The sequence below is a fragment of the Phyllostomus discolor genome, chromosome 1 (genome assembly GCF_004126475.2).
Source record: "Phyllostomus discolor isolate MPI-MPIP mPhyDis1 chromosome 1, mPhyDis1.pri.v3, whole genome shotgun sequence".
Taxonomy (NCBI): Eukaryota; Metazoa; Chordata; class Mammalia; order Chiroptera; family Phyllostomidae; genus Phyllostomus; species Phyllostomus discolor.
In genome coordinates this window covers 209,356,966-209,373,090 of record NC_040903.2, presented here as the reverse complement: position 1 = coordinate 209,373,090, position 16,125 = coordinate 209,356,966, and the positions used below count along the sequence as shown (strand labels likewise).

At 40.9% G+C, this 16,125-nt stretch overlaps 1 protein-coding gene across 4 annotated transcripts in view; it reads left to right on the top strand.

The window, feature by feature from the left end:
* Positions 1 to 13,860, top strand: part of TC2N (tandem C2 domains, nuclear) — a 38,846-nt gene extending 24,986 nt beyond the window's left edge. For all 4 annotated transcript variants that reach the window (XM_036013265.1, XM_036013264.1, XM_036013269.1 and 1 more), the window contains exons 8-12: positions 238 to 354; positions 1,785 to 1,976; positions 5,061 to 5,175; positions 8,201 to 8,400; positions 13,075 to 13,860. In XM_036013265.1, coding sequence (XP_035869158.1) covers positions 238 to 354; positions 1,785 to 1,976; positions 5,061 to 5,175; positions 8,201 to 8,400; positions 13,075 to 13,185 — 735 coding nt within the window. In that variant the 3' untranslated portion in view covers positions 13,186 to 13,860. The remainder of the gene's footprint in view (positions 1 to 237; positions 355 to 1,784; positions 1,977 to 5,060; positions 5,176 to 8,200; positions 8,401 to 13,074) is intronic.
* Positions 13,861 to 16,125: the final 2,265 nt, after the last annotated feature.

Below are 16,125 nucleotides of genomic sequence, written 5' to 3'. Positions count from 1 at the left end.
CAATAAATTAGTAGGTGCAATGAAGGTGTTTGATTTTTTTTAACCTCAAGAAGGAAATTAATGTGATGTCTAGAACATTACATGTCCAGTATTTGAATGCAGATGAAACAGGAGGTCTCAGTAGGCTAATGTTTACTTTTACAGTTTGTATCTGAAGTCATTAACTCAAGAAACACATAGAGTATTTCTATGGCAGTGTCCTTTGTAAAACTGAAACTGTATTTAAATTTTCTTTAGTGCAAAGATTTAAGCTGGCCCTCTAGCTGCGGAGATGCTCCTACTATTTCTGTAAAGGGCACGCTGACGTTGCCCAGGCCCGTGCGTTTCAGGTCTTCAGCCAAGGAGGCCGCCAATGTAAGTGGCTCTTTGTGTTTGAATTTCTCTTTTTGTTTTTCTCGTATTTGTCACTTCAACCCATGCAGAGAATTGGAATAAGAAACTGTTCTGTTTGGGGGAAACTATAGATTATGTACCTCTTGCTTTTTAGTAACAATTTTGAGCCTTAGAAGTATTTCCTATTTCTCTGTCCAATATTAAAGTGCATTTAAAAAGAAAATTTTAATCACTAAAAATACATAGAAGATAAATGATATATAAGAAAACTCTTTACTTTTCTCTTACAAAAAGAAAATAAGTGTCTATATGTTTATCCTCTTTCCCCCATCCCATATAGCCTTGAGAAATAATTGCATGGTTGCGATTAATTACTTCTAAATACTTCCCATTATGATACTTGGGAGATTTATGATCCTGATTTGGTTTTATAGGCTCCAGATTTCACATTAACTTAAATATATCTTTATTTCTATCTTCTGATATAGGTTGAAAGGTTAGTGTTTTTCCATGCAAATCAAAGTTATTTTCTATAAAAACATACATTTAAAACTAAGGTAGTTCAAATGTGGAGTTACATATTGTTTTCTCTTCATTGTTTATCTTCCTATCTTTCTTTCTTCTTTTATTAAAACCAGAAAAGGCAGGGAGTGATGAGGGGAAAATGGAAGCAATTGTACTTGAACACCAGTAAAAAAAAAGAAGAGAAAATTTTAAAAAACTGAAAAAATATTATAAGTACTGTAGAAAATAAAACTTTCTGAAAGTGATTTTAATGATAATACACACCAAAACCTTAAACTATTAATATTTATACTTTTTAAATATAGGTATTCTACTTAGAATCTGTTCCATGCAAATAATTATGTATATACAACATATATTATATCCATATATAAAATACGTATTCAGGGCAGACAAAAGTTTACAGTTTTTGGTCTGAAAACTGTAGGTTTCATGCAGGTTGTGAATAGTGCGGTAGATTTATTTACACAGAAGGCTGTCACAGCGTCACAACACGCTCAGGTGCAATCCCGTCAGTCAGGGGCAGCAAACTCGTTTTCACGGGGGGCCACATCAGCCTTGAGGTTGCCTGCAAAGGGCTGAATATAACTTCAACTTCTTAACAGTTAAGGAGTAGTTACATTTGTACAGTCCTAAAACTACATTCAGCCCTTCCAATGTGTACGGTATTGGTATTGACCTGAATTCCTGATTCAGTAATTAACAGGATGATGTGTGGAAATAAAAAAAGCAGTATCCAAGATAAATTCTGGAAAAACAAGTTAAGGCAATTCTCATTTTCGTTGACATAACACATTTTTTATTGTTGTGAAAACTCAGGTCTACCTTTCCCAGATTATAAAATGCCATTTTTATTTATTTTGTTTTGGCATATCACTCTTTTTTCAGTCCTTTTATTTATATATTTTTCTTTTCTTTTTTTTTAGCCTATTGAATTTCTGGAAACTTTTGTATTTGCTATTAAACTCCAAAGTCTCCAAACCGTAAGGCTTGTGTTCAAGATCCAGACCCAGACTCCCAGGAAGAAGACCGTCGGAGAATGCGCGCTGTCACTCAGAACCCTCGGCACGCAGGAAATGGATTACTCTCTGGATATAACACCACCTTCAAAAATCTCTGTAAGTGACAGTAGTATGGAAATAACCCTGGGCTATGAATAATGTTAAATTATTATTTTTTTATAAAGTATGTTTTAGTAGCAGATAACTTAGGAAAAGCCAGAAAGAATCATGAACCATAAACTCCATTAGAGATTGCCTTCAAATAGATTAAGAAAGTTGTTTTTAATCATGAGTCAGCTATATATGTGCCCATAAATTGGGTATAAAGGAAGTTCTGACAGCTTGAATGTATATATATATATATATATTTTAAAGATTTTATTTATTTTTAGAGAGGGAAGGGAGAGAGAGAGAGAGAGAGAAACATCAATGTGCGGTTGCTGGGGGTTATGGCCTGCAACCCAGGCATGTACCCTGACTGGGAATCAAACCTGGGACACTTTGGTTCCCAGCCCGCGTTCAATCCACTGAGCTACGACAGCCAGGGCTTGAATGTATGTATTTTTTATTCTCCCCTATGGACAGCTTAGTGACTTTAGAGAGAGGGGGAGAGGGGGGAGAGAGAGGGGAAGAGGTATCAGTGTGAGAGAGAAACATTGACTGGTTGCCCCTCACAGGTGCCCCGACTGGGGACTGGACCTCACTCTAGGTATGGTCCTGACCAGGAATGGAACCCACGACCTTTCAGTTTACGGGACAATGCTCCACCAGCTGAGACACACTGGCCAGGGCACAGCTGCACAGCTGGTATTTTTTGTAAAGGCCTTGATTAGCTATAGTGTTGGTTTATTTTTGAGACCTGATATTTGCTTCTCTCAGCTAGCCACTTGAACATTTAAATTGTTTAGAATTCCCTAATAACTTAATTATATAGTTTCTATGTCAGGATAACATTTATAGAAATTGGCCATAAGCTTTTATAAGGGTGCAGTTTATGTGATTTTAAATTGATATAGGGTTTATATTTTACCTACTTTTCAAAAATATTTAAGATGACTTGAAGGGATTTTTAACCCTGAGTAAGCATTAGATTCACCAAGGGAGCTTTAAAAAAATGCCTACCCCTAAACCAGTTAAATCAGAATGGTTGGGGGGTGTAGGACCAGAGGCACCTGTAAGTGTCAAAAGCCCTGCAGGTGATTCTAATGTGCAGCCTGGCCTGAGAATCACTGAATTTGGGGGGAATTAAGTATTACAAAAATTAAAAACCAAGGATTACTATAACTGATCAAGAATAGTTGAAATTGCTTGATTTCTTTATTCCTTGTCTATTATTTTCTGTCTCCATCCCCCAATGGTTTTTTTTGTAGCATCTATTGCCACTTAGAATTATTTACATTACTGGTTTTAAGCAAAACAAGACTCAAGCTTACATCTTTCTTCATGTTTTGCTGGGCTCTTAGTGAGGGCCTCTCATGCTCTTGCATTGAATATTTGTATGTAGACAGAGAGGGAAGAATAAATGATGAATGAAAGCATGCCAGATCAGGGTATTTTCTCTTCAAATATAGCAAATTTGTTTTGTAGCTGATAGGGGTTTGTCGCTTGCATCTTTGAACCGAGCTTAGTAGATAGTAATCCTCAACAGTATTTTATAGAAGGCACAAACATTCAAATGGATAATTCATGTATTAAAACTGAAATCTGAGAGACTGGTAGAGTATATCAGACTCAGCAAAGGTATTTTCTGGGAAATTGAGACATTATAATCTTATCTGCTTGGAGAATCTGAATGAGAGATTATGGTTCAGTTTCTACCAAATTGTGTATCAGAGATTTTATATCAGCAAGGGTTTTATTTTATATATGGCTATTGAATTAGCTCATGTGAAAAGATGTATTGTGAATTCATTCTTAATCTGATTGAACCCAAAAGCAGTTCATTCCGTTATGTATTAGAATTTAGCATAGCATTATCCTTCGCCAAAATAGGGGGGTTTACCATTGTTTTAGACTTAGCATAGGACAGTTTAATCTCAACAGTTGAGTTTGTGCTTTTAAGTGATTCACTTTGCACTCTCTCTTGATTTCTTATGGCACAACCAATTTTAAAACTCAATATCCCGTTTTAGGTAAATGCCCAAGATTCAGTCAGTGGCCCATACCTAGAAAGGTTCTTTCTCAGGGAGCCGGGAGCCAGTTCCTGGGGCTGCCGGGGGATCATCACATATGAACCTCTCGTAACGTGTCATCTGGCTGTGCCGTAGCTTTGTCGGAACTGGCACTAGCAAAGGCTTCTGTGTCTGTCTCTGCTGAGCCCTGAGAGACCTCTCAATGTTCTGTTCCTGCTCCGTCCTCTTCCTTACGCTGTTCAACACAGGAAGGGTCATGTGTCCGTGTCTGGGCAGCATTATGTCTCTCTCCTTTCTCGTTCACTCCAAGGGCCCTAGCCGGTGTGGGCTGGCGCGTGTCCTCTTTCAGGCAAGTTACCGGCTTCACTCTGCTCCTAGTCAGCAGGACTGAGGAGAAGCACGTTTTTACCCTGCCCCCTCTCTACGCCTCCTTCATTCCATCGCTTGCCTCACTCGGGCTCTCTTTGACCTTTTCCTTGTGTTTACTGCTCCAAACACGCACTAGCTTCCTTCTCGCCGGCTCCCTCTGTGGGCTCGCTCCCATTCAGCATGGTAATTTGGCTCCCAGCCCACAGACCTGTGCACCGTAGTGACCTGTCGTCTCCTCATTTTGGTGGCACCTACTCTGCTTCCCACAGTTAGAAAAAATAAGAATGATCCTCACTATGTTTTCAAATCGTATTTCTTATGTTCTCAAATAAATAATCCAAAGGAGTACATTTAAGTCTTTTGACAGTGTGCTTGCTCTTTGGTGCTTATTGCACTGACGTTTGCTCTACCAAACCACTTACGAGCTTCATTTGTTTCCAGTTTGCCTTGTCTTTCGGTCTCCCTGATTTTCAAGGATCAGTGTGTAGCTGTCACGTGTAGTTTCAGAGTTCATGAAAGTCATCACCTCGTTTGTACAAAATCCACACCTTTTATCTTCTAAACCTAATAATGTGTAACTTTGTGTGCCGATGAAAAGCAGCGACCTCACAATTTCTAATCTTAGCTCTTCGTTTTTGAATTTTTGAAATATCTCAAAACTTTATTCTTCATTACCAAAGGACGCTTTTTTGACGTGCAGGTTTGCCATGCGGAACTTGAACTGGGGACTTGTTTTCAAGCGGTAAACAGCAGGATCCAGTTACAAATTCTGGAGGCACAGTACCTTCCGAGTTCACCAACGCCTCTGGCTTTGAGTAAGTACATCGGTGGTTCAAAGTGGAATCTAAAGAATGTACTAGTAAGAGATAGTTTTTTTCCTCCACTTCCTACAATGGAGATTAAAATTTTAGTAACTTATTATTCAACGGAAGCAGTTATATTTTAACTTAAAATCACTTTATTGAACGTCAGATTTTAGCCACTGTGTCTGCCTGAACCCGCCAGTCTCTTGGTTCTTACCCGGTGGTGACCTCTCTGCATCTGAGGCTGTTCCGTGTTTGGCTCATTAGTAGCTGCAGGCTGAGTGTCTGGAGGACCGTCACATATGCCTTACCAGCCTTCATAGTTTATCCTGCATCCTTCGTCAGATACTCTGCTAATGAGACACTTAATTTCAAAAAACAAAAATATCAAACACAACCCTTGGAACACTTTTTCCTCCCTGCCCTGTGGGCACAGCCAGGGGTTGTGATACTTCTGCTGCACAGGCCTGGTTCACATGGCCACCCCAGAGCTGGAGGTCCAGGTCCGTTCTGCCTGGAGGGCGAAGGGTGGGGCAAGAGCACTCCTCCCTCCTACCAGAAGGGACAGTGTCTGGGTGTCCATGGTAACCAAGGAGACTGAACATGAATACAACTCAGTGTTCAGTTCACAAAGCTAGAAAAACAGCGATCACAGAGGAAAGACGTAAGGAATTAAAGCCAGAGTTGAAGTTGATAAATATTGAGGCAACAACAAAAGATGATCAATAAAACCAAAAGTTTTTCTTTGAAAAGATCATTAAAATAGACGAGTGTATAGTAGGCTGCGTCAAGCAAAGAGTAAAGAGGACATGAACAAGGATGAGACTATAATTCCAAATTCAGAAGAGATTTAATAATAAATAAGACAATCCTATTTATAACTACCAGTGCATTGGAAATTTATTTAAAATAAATGACTTTTTAATATATATCCTTGAGATCTGCTCTATTTTATTTTTTTTAATTGTTGTTCAAGTACAGTCATCTCCATCTTCACCCCACGGTGGCCGCCCGCTCCACGCATCCCCGTCTCCTATCCTGGAGCCCACCCCCTTTGGCTTTGTCCACGTGCCCTTTATATGTGTTCCCTGATGGCCCTTCCCCTGTTTTCCCCCATTATCCCTCCCCACCCCACACCTGTGGTTACTGTCAGCTTGCTCTTTATTTCAGTGTCTCTGGTTGTATTTTGGAACCTAATCAACCAAACAAACAAGCAAGCAAAAAATAAATTATTTTTTAAGGACAATTGTTCAAGTTCACTAGAGAAGAAAATCTGAATAAAACTAAGTGAAATAAGCCAGGTGGTGAAAGACAAATACCATATGATCTCACCTAAAAGTGGAACCTAATCAACAAAACAAGCAAGCAAAATATGACCAGAGACACTGAAATTAAGAACAAACTGACAGTAACCAGAGGGGAGGTGGGAGGAGATAATGGGGGAAAGGGGGAGGGGTCTTCAGGAACATCTCTAAAGGACACATGGACGAAACCGAAGGTGGGCAGGATCAGGGGTGGGAGATGGGGATGGCTGGGGTAGGGGAGAGTGGCGGGGATTGAGACAACTGTACTTGAATAACAATGAAAAACAGATTGCTGAAAAATAATAAAAGCAAGAAAATCTCAATAAAACAAACTCTATATAAAGATAGTTAACTTTTAATAAAAGCACAAGGCCGAGATGATTTTACTGGCAGATTCTACCCAAACCTAAGGAATATAAAATTCCTATTTTATATAAGCTCTTCCAAAGCATGAAAAAAAGATGGAAAAAGTTATTTTATGGGGTTAGCATATTCTTTATGTCAAAGCAGAAAGGACATTATGTGCAAAACTAGCTGTAGACTGCCATCACTTATGGAGACAGATGGAAAAACCATAAAAAATGAGCAAAAGAATGTCTAACTTGGTATTAAAATAGGAAATTACCAGGACTACGAAGTGTTAATTCTAGGAAACAGAGACAGCAGTAGAAACCTACAGGTGTAATTTATTGTATTAACAGGTGTCTTTCTTTAATCAAAACCTCTAATTGGGATTACCAGGGACCTCTGTTTTGTAAATCTAACGGCCAGTCTCAGTCCCTCCGGCTTTGCCAGGTCTCTGCCAGTCTTTGCGCCTCCCTCCTCTCTCGCTCCCCGGCAGCCTCAGCTCTGCCCTGTGACTGACCAGTGTCAGGCTTGCGAGTTTGCTTGGGTGAAAAGCCGCAGAAACCCGAATTTCGCCCAGTGCACTTCCCGTCTTCCAAGCGCTGACTCCTTTCCAGTTTCTGCTTTTGGTCAGTCTTTAGTGTCTGAAGTCGTTGTTCGTTCTATTTCCCCCAGGGTTTATAACTGTTATCTACGGGAAGGTTAGTTTGTAGAAGCTGTCCTACCATTGCTGGAAGCTCTACATCTCAAATTTATTTAAGTAATGGATTTTCGCGAGGGAGCGTTTGTTGAACTTCCGGAGCCTCGAGCACGGAGCTTTACCTCTGTGACACTGTGAAGTCTACTCCTCCAGCCGTCCAGAAAAGGTGGCCCCTCTCTTTTGTGTAATCCTTTGCGGTGCGCCCTCCCCGGCTGCTGATCGTTACTTGTGCCGACAGTTCTGGTCGGTCTCTAATGCCTGCAGTTCCCGTCTGTAATGCCACTCCCACTGGAGGGAGATTAAATTCGTCTGGGGTTATAGTAGTTCATTATGGAGTGTGATAAAAATTAGAGTTTACTAAAGATGTTTTCAGTAGCTCATTAGATCTCAAAAAAGTGGCTTCTAGCCCTGGCTGGCATAGCTCAGTGGATTGAGCATGGGCTGTGAACCAAAGTGTCCCAGGTTCGATTCCCAGTCAAGACACATGCCTGGGTTGCAGGCCATGACCCCCAGCAACTGCACATTGATGTTTCTTTCTCTCTCTTTCTCCCTCCCTTCCCTCTCTAAAAATAAATAAATAAAATCTTTAAAAGAAAAAGTGGCTTCTTTATATTTTTACCTCAAACATACATATCTTTATATGGTGTTTTAGATGAAATTTTATATATCAGAATTTCTTATTTTTTAGGTTTTTTTGTGAAGGTGGCGATGTTCAGCTCGGGCGAGCTGATTTATAAGAAGAAGACACGCTTACTGAAGGCCTCTAATGGAAGAGTCAAGTGGGGCGAGACCATGATTTTTCCACTCGTGCAGAATGAAAAAGAAATCATTTTTCTCATCAAGCTTTATAGCCGGAGCTCTGTGAGAAGACGGCATTTTGTGGGGCAGGTTAGTAGGGGGTAGTTTTTACCTTGAATTCTTTCCTCGCACTTTTCTGTGCATTTGAACAGCCGGCTAGCAAAAGGAACACAGGGTAAAACTGGAGTTGGGTGGGGTACAAGTCTTCGTCATAACAAAAAATTCAGTGTTGCCACAAAAATCGAATCATTAAAACAAGTTTCTTTTCAAATAAACTTTACATTTTTATTGTGGGAAAATATATCTTTTTTGGTGCTTTTTAACTTTAAAAACAAAGAGAACAGTCAGGTTTGCAGCAATGTTGACCATCCTTATGAAGGAGGAATCAGTGAGTATTTGAATTATATTTCTTAAGGCTTCAGATACCCACCTTTATTCTTTTTATATTCAGTTTCATTTTTAACTCTGTTTGCTGTTAACTATGTGAGATTTGACTCATAGAAGGCATCATTTTTATAGTAGCTTTGATATTATTTAGATTGTCAGTACGGGCGTCTGTACTGATGAATCTGTTTTAAAGTTCTCAGCGCTTTGTGTGAGACAACACAGCGCTTGCCCCCTTGCAGACTCTCGGGGACTTGTTTCCTTTCGCCCTCCCCTTCTTCACTCTGCGTGGGTCAGTGGGAGCTGTCTGCCGTGTTTTACCTTAATCACAATGGTTTGCCTCACATTTAAATTCCAAAATCTATATTATTGACAACATGTGATTAGCACCACACTTTGTAGGGCAGGTTAGACCCCCCCTGGCTACTCGGTAACTACCTCGTTGTACTTATTAATCCGCTCACCTCTTCACCCCCTCCCCCACACCCTCGTCCCATCTCCCAACCACCAAAATGGTCTCTGTGTCCATGATTCTGTCTCTGCTCTTATTTGCTTAGTTTGCTTTTTGGATTCCATTGTTGATAGGTTTGTATTTTTTTGCCACAAAATCCTCAAACTGTATGTGAATTTTCAAAGATTAATAACTCTTTGACTTACTTCATATGCTTTACCTACAACACTTGTAAAAAGAATAGGTTTGTTCTTTGTTTTTTCTTGTTCAGAAAGGTTAAACTTAACAATTTATATAGCGTACTCTTCAGAGCTATAGGGCCCATGAAGTGAATTCTGTGAAAGTTTTCCTGTATCAAGCCTCAGCTATCATTTTTTTAATGGAATAGATTTACTTGACAGACGACTTTCAGGATAACTTTTTTGGAGATTCTACTTCCTTGGTTAAGATACAATTAAGAGCAATACTCCTGGAAAGGTGCTTGCTGGCCATCTGTCCCCTGTGGCTTCTCGGGTGGCTCCGGGAGCCACCGTGGTGGAGCAGCCAGATGTGGAGCCGAGATCACCCGGTCCTACGCCAGCCAGGCTCTCTTACGTTACCTGGTTTCATGTCGGGGTTTGTAAGAGTTTATGGGAAGGAAAAGTTCCTCAGACCATGAAATTAAGGGGAAAAGTTTAAAAACCAGAGAGCGACCTGCTTTAATGTCTCTAAAATAATTAGAAACTGAGTCTCAGAGAAGCTAATTTCAAGGCAATAGCATCTGTCAGTGTTAGAGCTGAGGTGGGAATTCGGGGTTTTTGATTCCTTGTCCACATTACCCGCTTGACATGTAACCATCGGGCTATCTTACCTTTGCCTAATGCTTTGCAGTTTTTCCAAGTTCATTCACATCTCTTATCTACAGTTACATAGGGGATGCATACCATGAAATTATTTACTAAGGGTGGAAAATGACTACTCACTAGATTTCAGTTAAAATCACCATTTTATATAGTGTACAAGGTGCATAAAATTGCACATTTCTCACCAATGCAACTTAAATCAAGATTATTCTGAGCCAGTCTTCACAAAAGTTTTTGAGTGACAGGGATCAGTTTTCAGTTGAGCTCCTAGATTTATTGAATAAGAAAAGATACTAATTGTTTTGAAATGATTATGTAAATCTCACATTGAATTTTTAAATTGAATTGAATCATATGAAGCAGTCCTCAAACTAAATAGGTTAAATGTTTTCTTTTTTAATGTATTTTTAAAATTATATTTTATTGATTATGCTATTACAGTTGTCCCAATTTTTCTACCTTGTCCCCCTCCAGCCAGCACCCCCTCTCCCTCAGGCAATGCCCACACCATTGTTCACGTCCATGGGTCATGTGTGTAAGTTCTTGGGCTACTCCACTTCCTATACTGTACCTTATATCCCCATGGCTATTCTGTAACTACCTATTTGTACTTCTTAATCCCCTCACCTCTTCTCCCCCTCCCCCACATCCCCATCCCATCTCAAAACCTTCAAAATGTTCTCCATATCCATGATTCTGTCTCTGTTCTTCTTGTTTGCTTACTTTGCTTTTTGTATTCAATTGCTGATAGATTTGTATTTTTTACCATTTTATTGTTCATAGTTTTGATCTTCTTTTTCTTAAATAAGCCCCTTTAACATTTCAAATAATAATGGTTTGGTGATGATGAACTCCTTGAGTTTTTTCTTCTCTGGGAAGCTCTTTATCTGCCCTTCGATTCAAAATAATATCTTTGCTTGGTAGGGTAATCTTGCCTGTAGGTTCCTGCTTTTCATGACTTTGAATATTTCTTGCCAATCCCTTCTAGACTGAAAAGTTTCTTTTGAGAAATCATCTGATAGTCTTATGGGAACTCCCCTGTAGGTAACTAACTGCTTTTCTCTTGCTGCTTTTAAGATTTTCTCTTTATCTTTAATAGTAAGCACTTTAATTATGATGTGTCTTGGAGTGGGCCTCTTTGCATCCATCTCATTTGGGACTCTGTGCTTCCTGGACTTGCATGTCTATTTCCTTCACCAAATTAAGGGAGTTTTCTTTCATTAATTTTTTCAAATAGATTCCCGCTTTCTTGCACTTTCTCTTCTTCTGGGACCCCTGTGATGCAAATGTTGGAATACTTGAAATTGTCTGAGAGGCTGCTGATACTATCCTCATTTTGGGGGTTCTTTTTTCTGCTTGTTGTTCTGATTGGTTGTTTTTGCTTCCTTGTGTTCAAATTATTGATTTGATTCTCGGTTTCATCCACTCTACTGTTGTTTCGCTGTAAATTATTCTTTATTTCAGTTAGTGTATCCTTTGTTTCTAACTGGATCTTTTTTATGCTGTTGAGGTCCTCACTAAGTTCCTTGAGCAAACTTATAGCCAGTGTTTTGAACTCTGCAAGTGATAGGTTGCTTCTCTCCATTTTGTCTAGTTCTTTTTCTGGAGTTTTGATCTGTTCTTTCATTTGGGCCATGTTTCTTTCTTTCATCGTTAGCAGCCTCCCTGTGTTTGTTTCTATGTATTACATAGAGCTGCTTTGACTCCCTGTCTTGGTAGCATGGCCTAATGTAGTAGGCGTCCTGTAGGGTCCAGTGGCACAACCAAGCTGGGTACTCAAGTGTGTCCTTTGTGTGGGCTGAGTATACACTCCTCTTGGTTGCTGTTGGCAGGTCAATGGGAGGGATTTACCCAGGCCAGTCAGCTGTAAGGACTGATTGTGACACTCGCCACCACCCTCTGCCCTCCATGGAGGATCAGCTGTGCAGGGTCAGGGTGGTGGTGCTCCAACTTGGTCTGTAGCTGTCCACTGAGTGCACTGGCCCTAAGGTTTCCTGGGTGGTGCAGGCCAAGGTCATCCCCCACCTGTGTTTTGCCCAGGGCCACCCTGCATGAGCTATAAAGCCTTCTGAGATGGCTGCTACTTGTTCTGGGCTTAGAAATTCCCAGGCAAAGCCAAGCTGTGAATCTCAGCCTGCTTCTGCTAGTGCCAGGCCTGGGGCTCACTGAGGCCAGCTGTTGCTTGTTTGAGAGGATTTAGGAAGTTGTGAAGTGGGAGCCAAGACCAGCCGTTCATATGAAAAAGCAGCTTGGGTGGGCCTTATAAATTGGGGGGCAAGTCTCTGGGGATCTCCAAGGTGGTTCAAACAGTGTTAGCCAGGTTGATAAAGTCACAGATAGGGCACCAGCCTGCTGGCTCTGTGGGGGACTGTTTAGAAAAGGGACAATGGCCTCTGCTCGCCTTGACGCCAGACCCTTCAGTTCCTCCCTGTGTACCACCGGTGCCTTTCTCTCAAGCTGCCTCCCTAGTGCTGGAGCTCAGAGGGAGTGAGTCTGAGTAGGTGATTCCATGCGTGGGTTCTTTAAGAACTGCTTCAGGCTCCAGAAGTTTCTTCCATTGACTCAATCCCCACAAGTTTATGCAGCTAGAAGCTGTGGGGACTTATCTTCCTGGCACTGGAACCCTGTGGGGGGGGAGGGTTGGTGATGGGTCTAGGACTCCTTGCTCCCGAGATATCCCTCCCACAATTTTATCCACCACGCATGGGTGAGAGACCAGCCTGTTCTGTGTCTGTGCCCCTCCTACCAGTCTGGATGGATGTGGTTTCTTTAATTCCATAGTTGTCAGACTTCCATTCAACTGGATTTCTGATGGTGCTGAGTGATGCCAGTGCTATATTTTAGTTGTAATTTTGATGTGGTTGTGCGAGGAGGTGAGCCATGTCTGCCTGTGCCGCCATGTTCAAAGGTTAAGTGTTTTCACTTTTAAGTTTCATATAGAGAAATCAGACAAACTTCAGGAAAAATGGAAAGATGTTTAATTGAATATATGTAAACCAAACTTCCAGTTGTCTTTTATCAATAAGATTAGTGAACTGAACTCACCATTACCGTGTCGAGTGAAATGGCTGTGCCGTTCCCTTACAGATCTGTGTGAGCGAAGACAGCAGTAACATCGGAGCAGCAAACCAGTGGAGAGAGACAGTTACAAATCCTGAAAAGGTGGTTATCCAGTGGCACAGATTGAATCCATCTTGAAGACTGCACATATTATTTGGTGAAGAAATTGACCTTCTTTTAGAAGACTTCAATTTGCTACCAATGAGAAGAGACAAACCATTATATTTCTCAAGTTATTTATGAGGGTCATAATTATAGTATATAATGGACCTGTTAGAAAATTGAACTTGATAAAAAATGGTGAGAATTGTATGAAATATCCAAAGTAAAGGAAGTGTTTAAAAACTCTTCCAAAATAGACCATAAAATAAAATGGTTGTATTATTAGGGCAACTAAATAAATTTAAAAAACAATGAGAATATCAACCATGGATAGTTACTACTATATTGTATTTATATTTTAAAAAGCTTTACTGAGATATTCTTAATATAGCATGTCATCTCTGTTAGTACTATTACACACTTAGCAGACTGACCACTGTCACAGTGCTGATCATTACTGATTGTATCTCAACTTTGCTGTTTACTTCTTGCTGCACATTTTGTCTCAGGATGCAGAAATTTGACTTTCTTTTTGCTAATGAGTAGGCCAAGTGCTCTGTGTTCATGGTCTTCCATTTTTTCTCTTAGCTTGTCTCACACATGCCAAGAAATAGATGGTGATATTTTAGGCCAGAAGTACACTTTGGGTTAGCTTAAGCATGCCCTCTTCATTCCAGTTCCTCTGTTCTGTGTATCTTATTAAGATTTTTCCCAAAAACCACTTAATTCCCGTTATCCTAGATATTTCCTCTTGAAACTATAAGATGCACAAACTTTTCAAGCACTTTGCTCCTACTGCCTAGAGTTAATGGTACACCGGTGGTGTCGACGGGTACTCTCTGTGCATTTTGTGCTATTGATTTTTAGGGAGTAAGAGAAAGGGGGCGGGAAGGGACAGAAAGGGAAAAGGAAAGAGAAAGAGAAAGGAGGAAAGAAATTTAGATTTGTTGTTCTACTGATTTATGCCTTTATTCGTTGATTCTTGTATGTGCTGTGACTGGGGATTGAACCCACAACCTTGACATATCAGGACGATACTCTAACCATAACTACCCAGTCAGGGATGAAATGTTTTTTTTTTTAGATTTGTGAAGAGTGGCACATTGGTCAATTCTCAAGTGGACTTCTAAGATAAATCACCTTGTGTGGTAGTCTTTTGAATGTTTGAGACAAATGGTAGCTGTTTAACATACATTTATTAGGGACTTCCAGCCAAGATGGAGGCATAGGTAGACACACTGTGCCTCCTCACATAACCAAAATAAGGTCAACAACAATTTAGAAACAAAAAACAACCAGAACTGACAGAAAATTGAACTGTATGGAAGTCTCAACAACCAAGGAGTTAAAGAAGACACATTCATCCAGACCGGTAGGAGGAACGGAGTCGGGCAGCCGGGTGGAGAAGGGTCATGGCAGGGCAGTGGGTGGACCCAGCAAGGCAGTGGATTGTGGGGGGCCCTCTGCACAAGGCAGCAGCTGACTGGGTGATCCCACATTCACACGCAGATAAACCAGGTGAAACTGGAGATTGGGATGGACCAGGCAACCCAGGACCCCAGTGCCGGGAAATAAAGCCTCAAACCACCGATTGAAAACACCTGTGGGGGTTGAGGTACCACGAGAGACTCCCAGCCTCACAGGAGAGTTTGTTGGAGGGACCCACAGGGTCCTGGAACGTGCACAAGCTCACCCACCCGGGAATCAGCACCAGAAGGGCCCAGTTTGCTTGTGGGAAGTGGCAGAAGGGACTGAAATCTGGCAGAGAGTGGAGCAAGCGCCATTGTTCCTTCTCAGACCCCACCCCCACATAAGCGTCACAACGCAGACACTGGGTGGCCCTGCCCTGGCAAATACCTAAGGCTCTGCCCCTCATACATAACAGGCACATCAAGAAAAAAAAATGGCCCAAATGGAAGAACAGATCAAAGCTGCAGAAAAAATACAACTAAGCGACAAAAAGGTAGCCAACCTATCAGATGCACAGTTCAAAACACTAGTAATCAGGATGCTCACAGAATTGGTTGAATTTGGTTGCAAATTAGATGAAAAAATGAAGGCTATGCTAAGTGAAGTAAAGGAAAATGTACAGGGAACCAATAGTGATGGGAAGGAAACTGGGACTCAAATCAATGGAGTGGACCAGAAGGAAGAAAGACACATGCAATCAGAAAAGAATGAAGAAACAAGAATTCAAAAAAGTGAAGAGAGGCTTAGGAACCTCCAGGACATCTTGAAACATTCCAACATCCCAATTATAGGGGTACCAGAGGGAGAAGAGGAAGAGCAACAAGTGGAAAAGTTATTTGAACAAATAATAAAGGAGAACTTCCCCAATCTGGCAAAGGAAATGGACTTCCAGGAAGTCCAGGAAGCTCAGAGTCCCAAAGGAGTTGGACCCAAGAGGAAACACACCAAGGCACATCATCATTACATTACTCAAGATTAAAATTAAGGACAGAATCCTAGAATCGGCACAAGAAAAGGAGGCAGTTACCTACAAAGGAGTTCCCAGAAGACTGTCGGCTGATTTCTCAAAAGAGACCTTACAGGCAAGAAGGGGCTGGAAAGTATTCCAAGTCATGAAAGGCAAGGACCTACATCCCAGATTGCTCTATCCAGCAAAGCTTTCATTTAGAATGGAAGGGCAGATAAAGTGCTTCTCAGATAAGGTCAAGTTAAAGGAGTTCAGCATCACCAAGCCCTTATTATATGAAATGTTAAAGGGATTTATCTAAGAAAAGATAAAAACATGTACAGTAAAATGCCAGCAAAATCACAATTATTAACAACCCCACCTGAAACAAAACCAAAAACAAACTAAGCAAACAACTAGAACAGGAACAGAACCACAGAAATGGAAATCACATGGAGGGTTAGCAACAGGGGAGTGGGAGGAGCAGACGGGGGGAAAGGTACAGAGAATAAGTAGCATAGGTGGTAGGTAGACAATAGGGGGAGGGTAAGAGTAGTCTG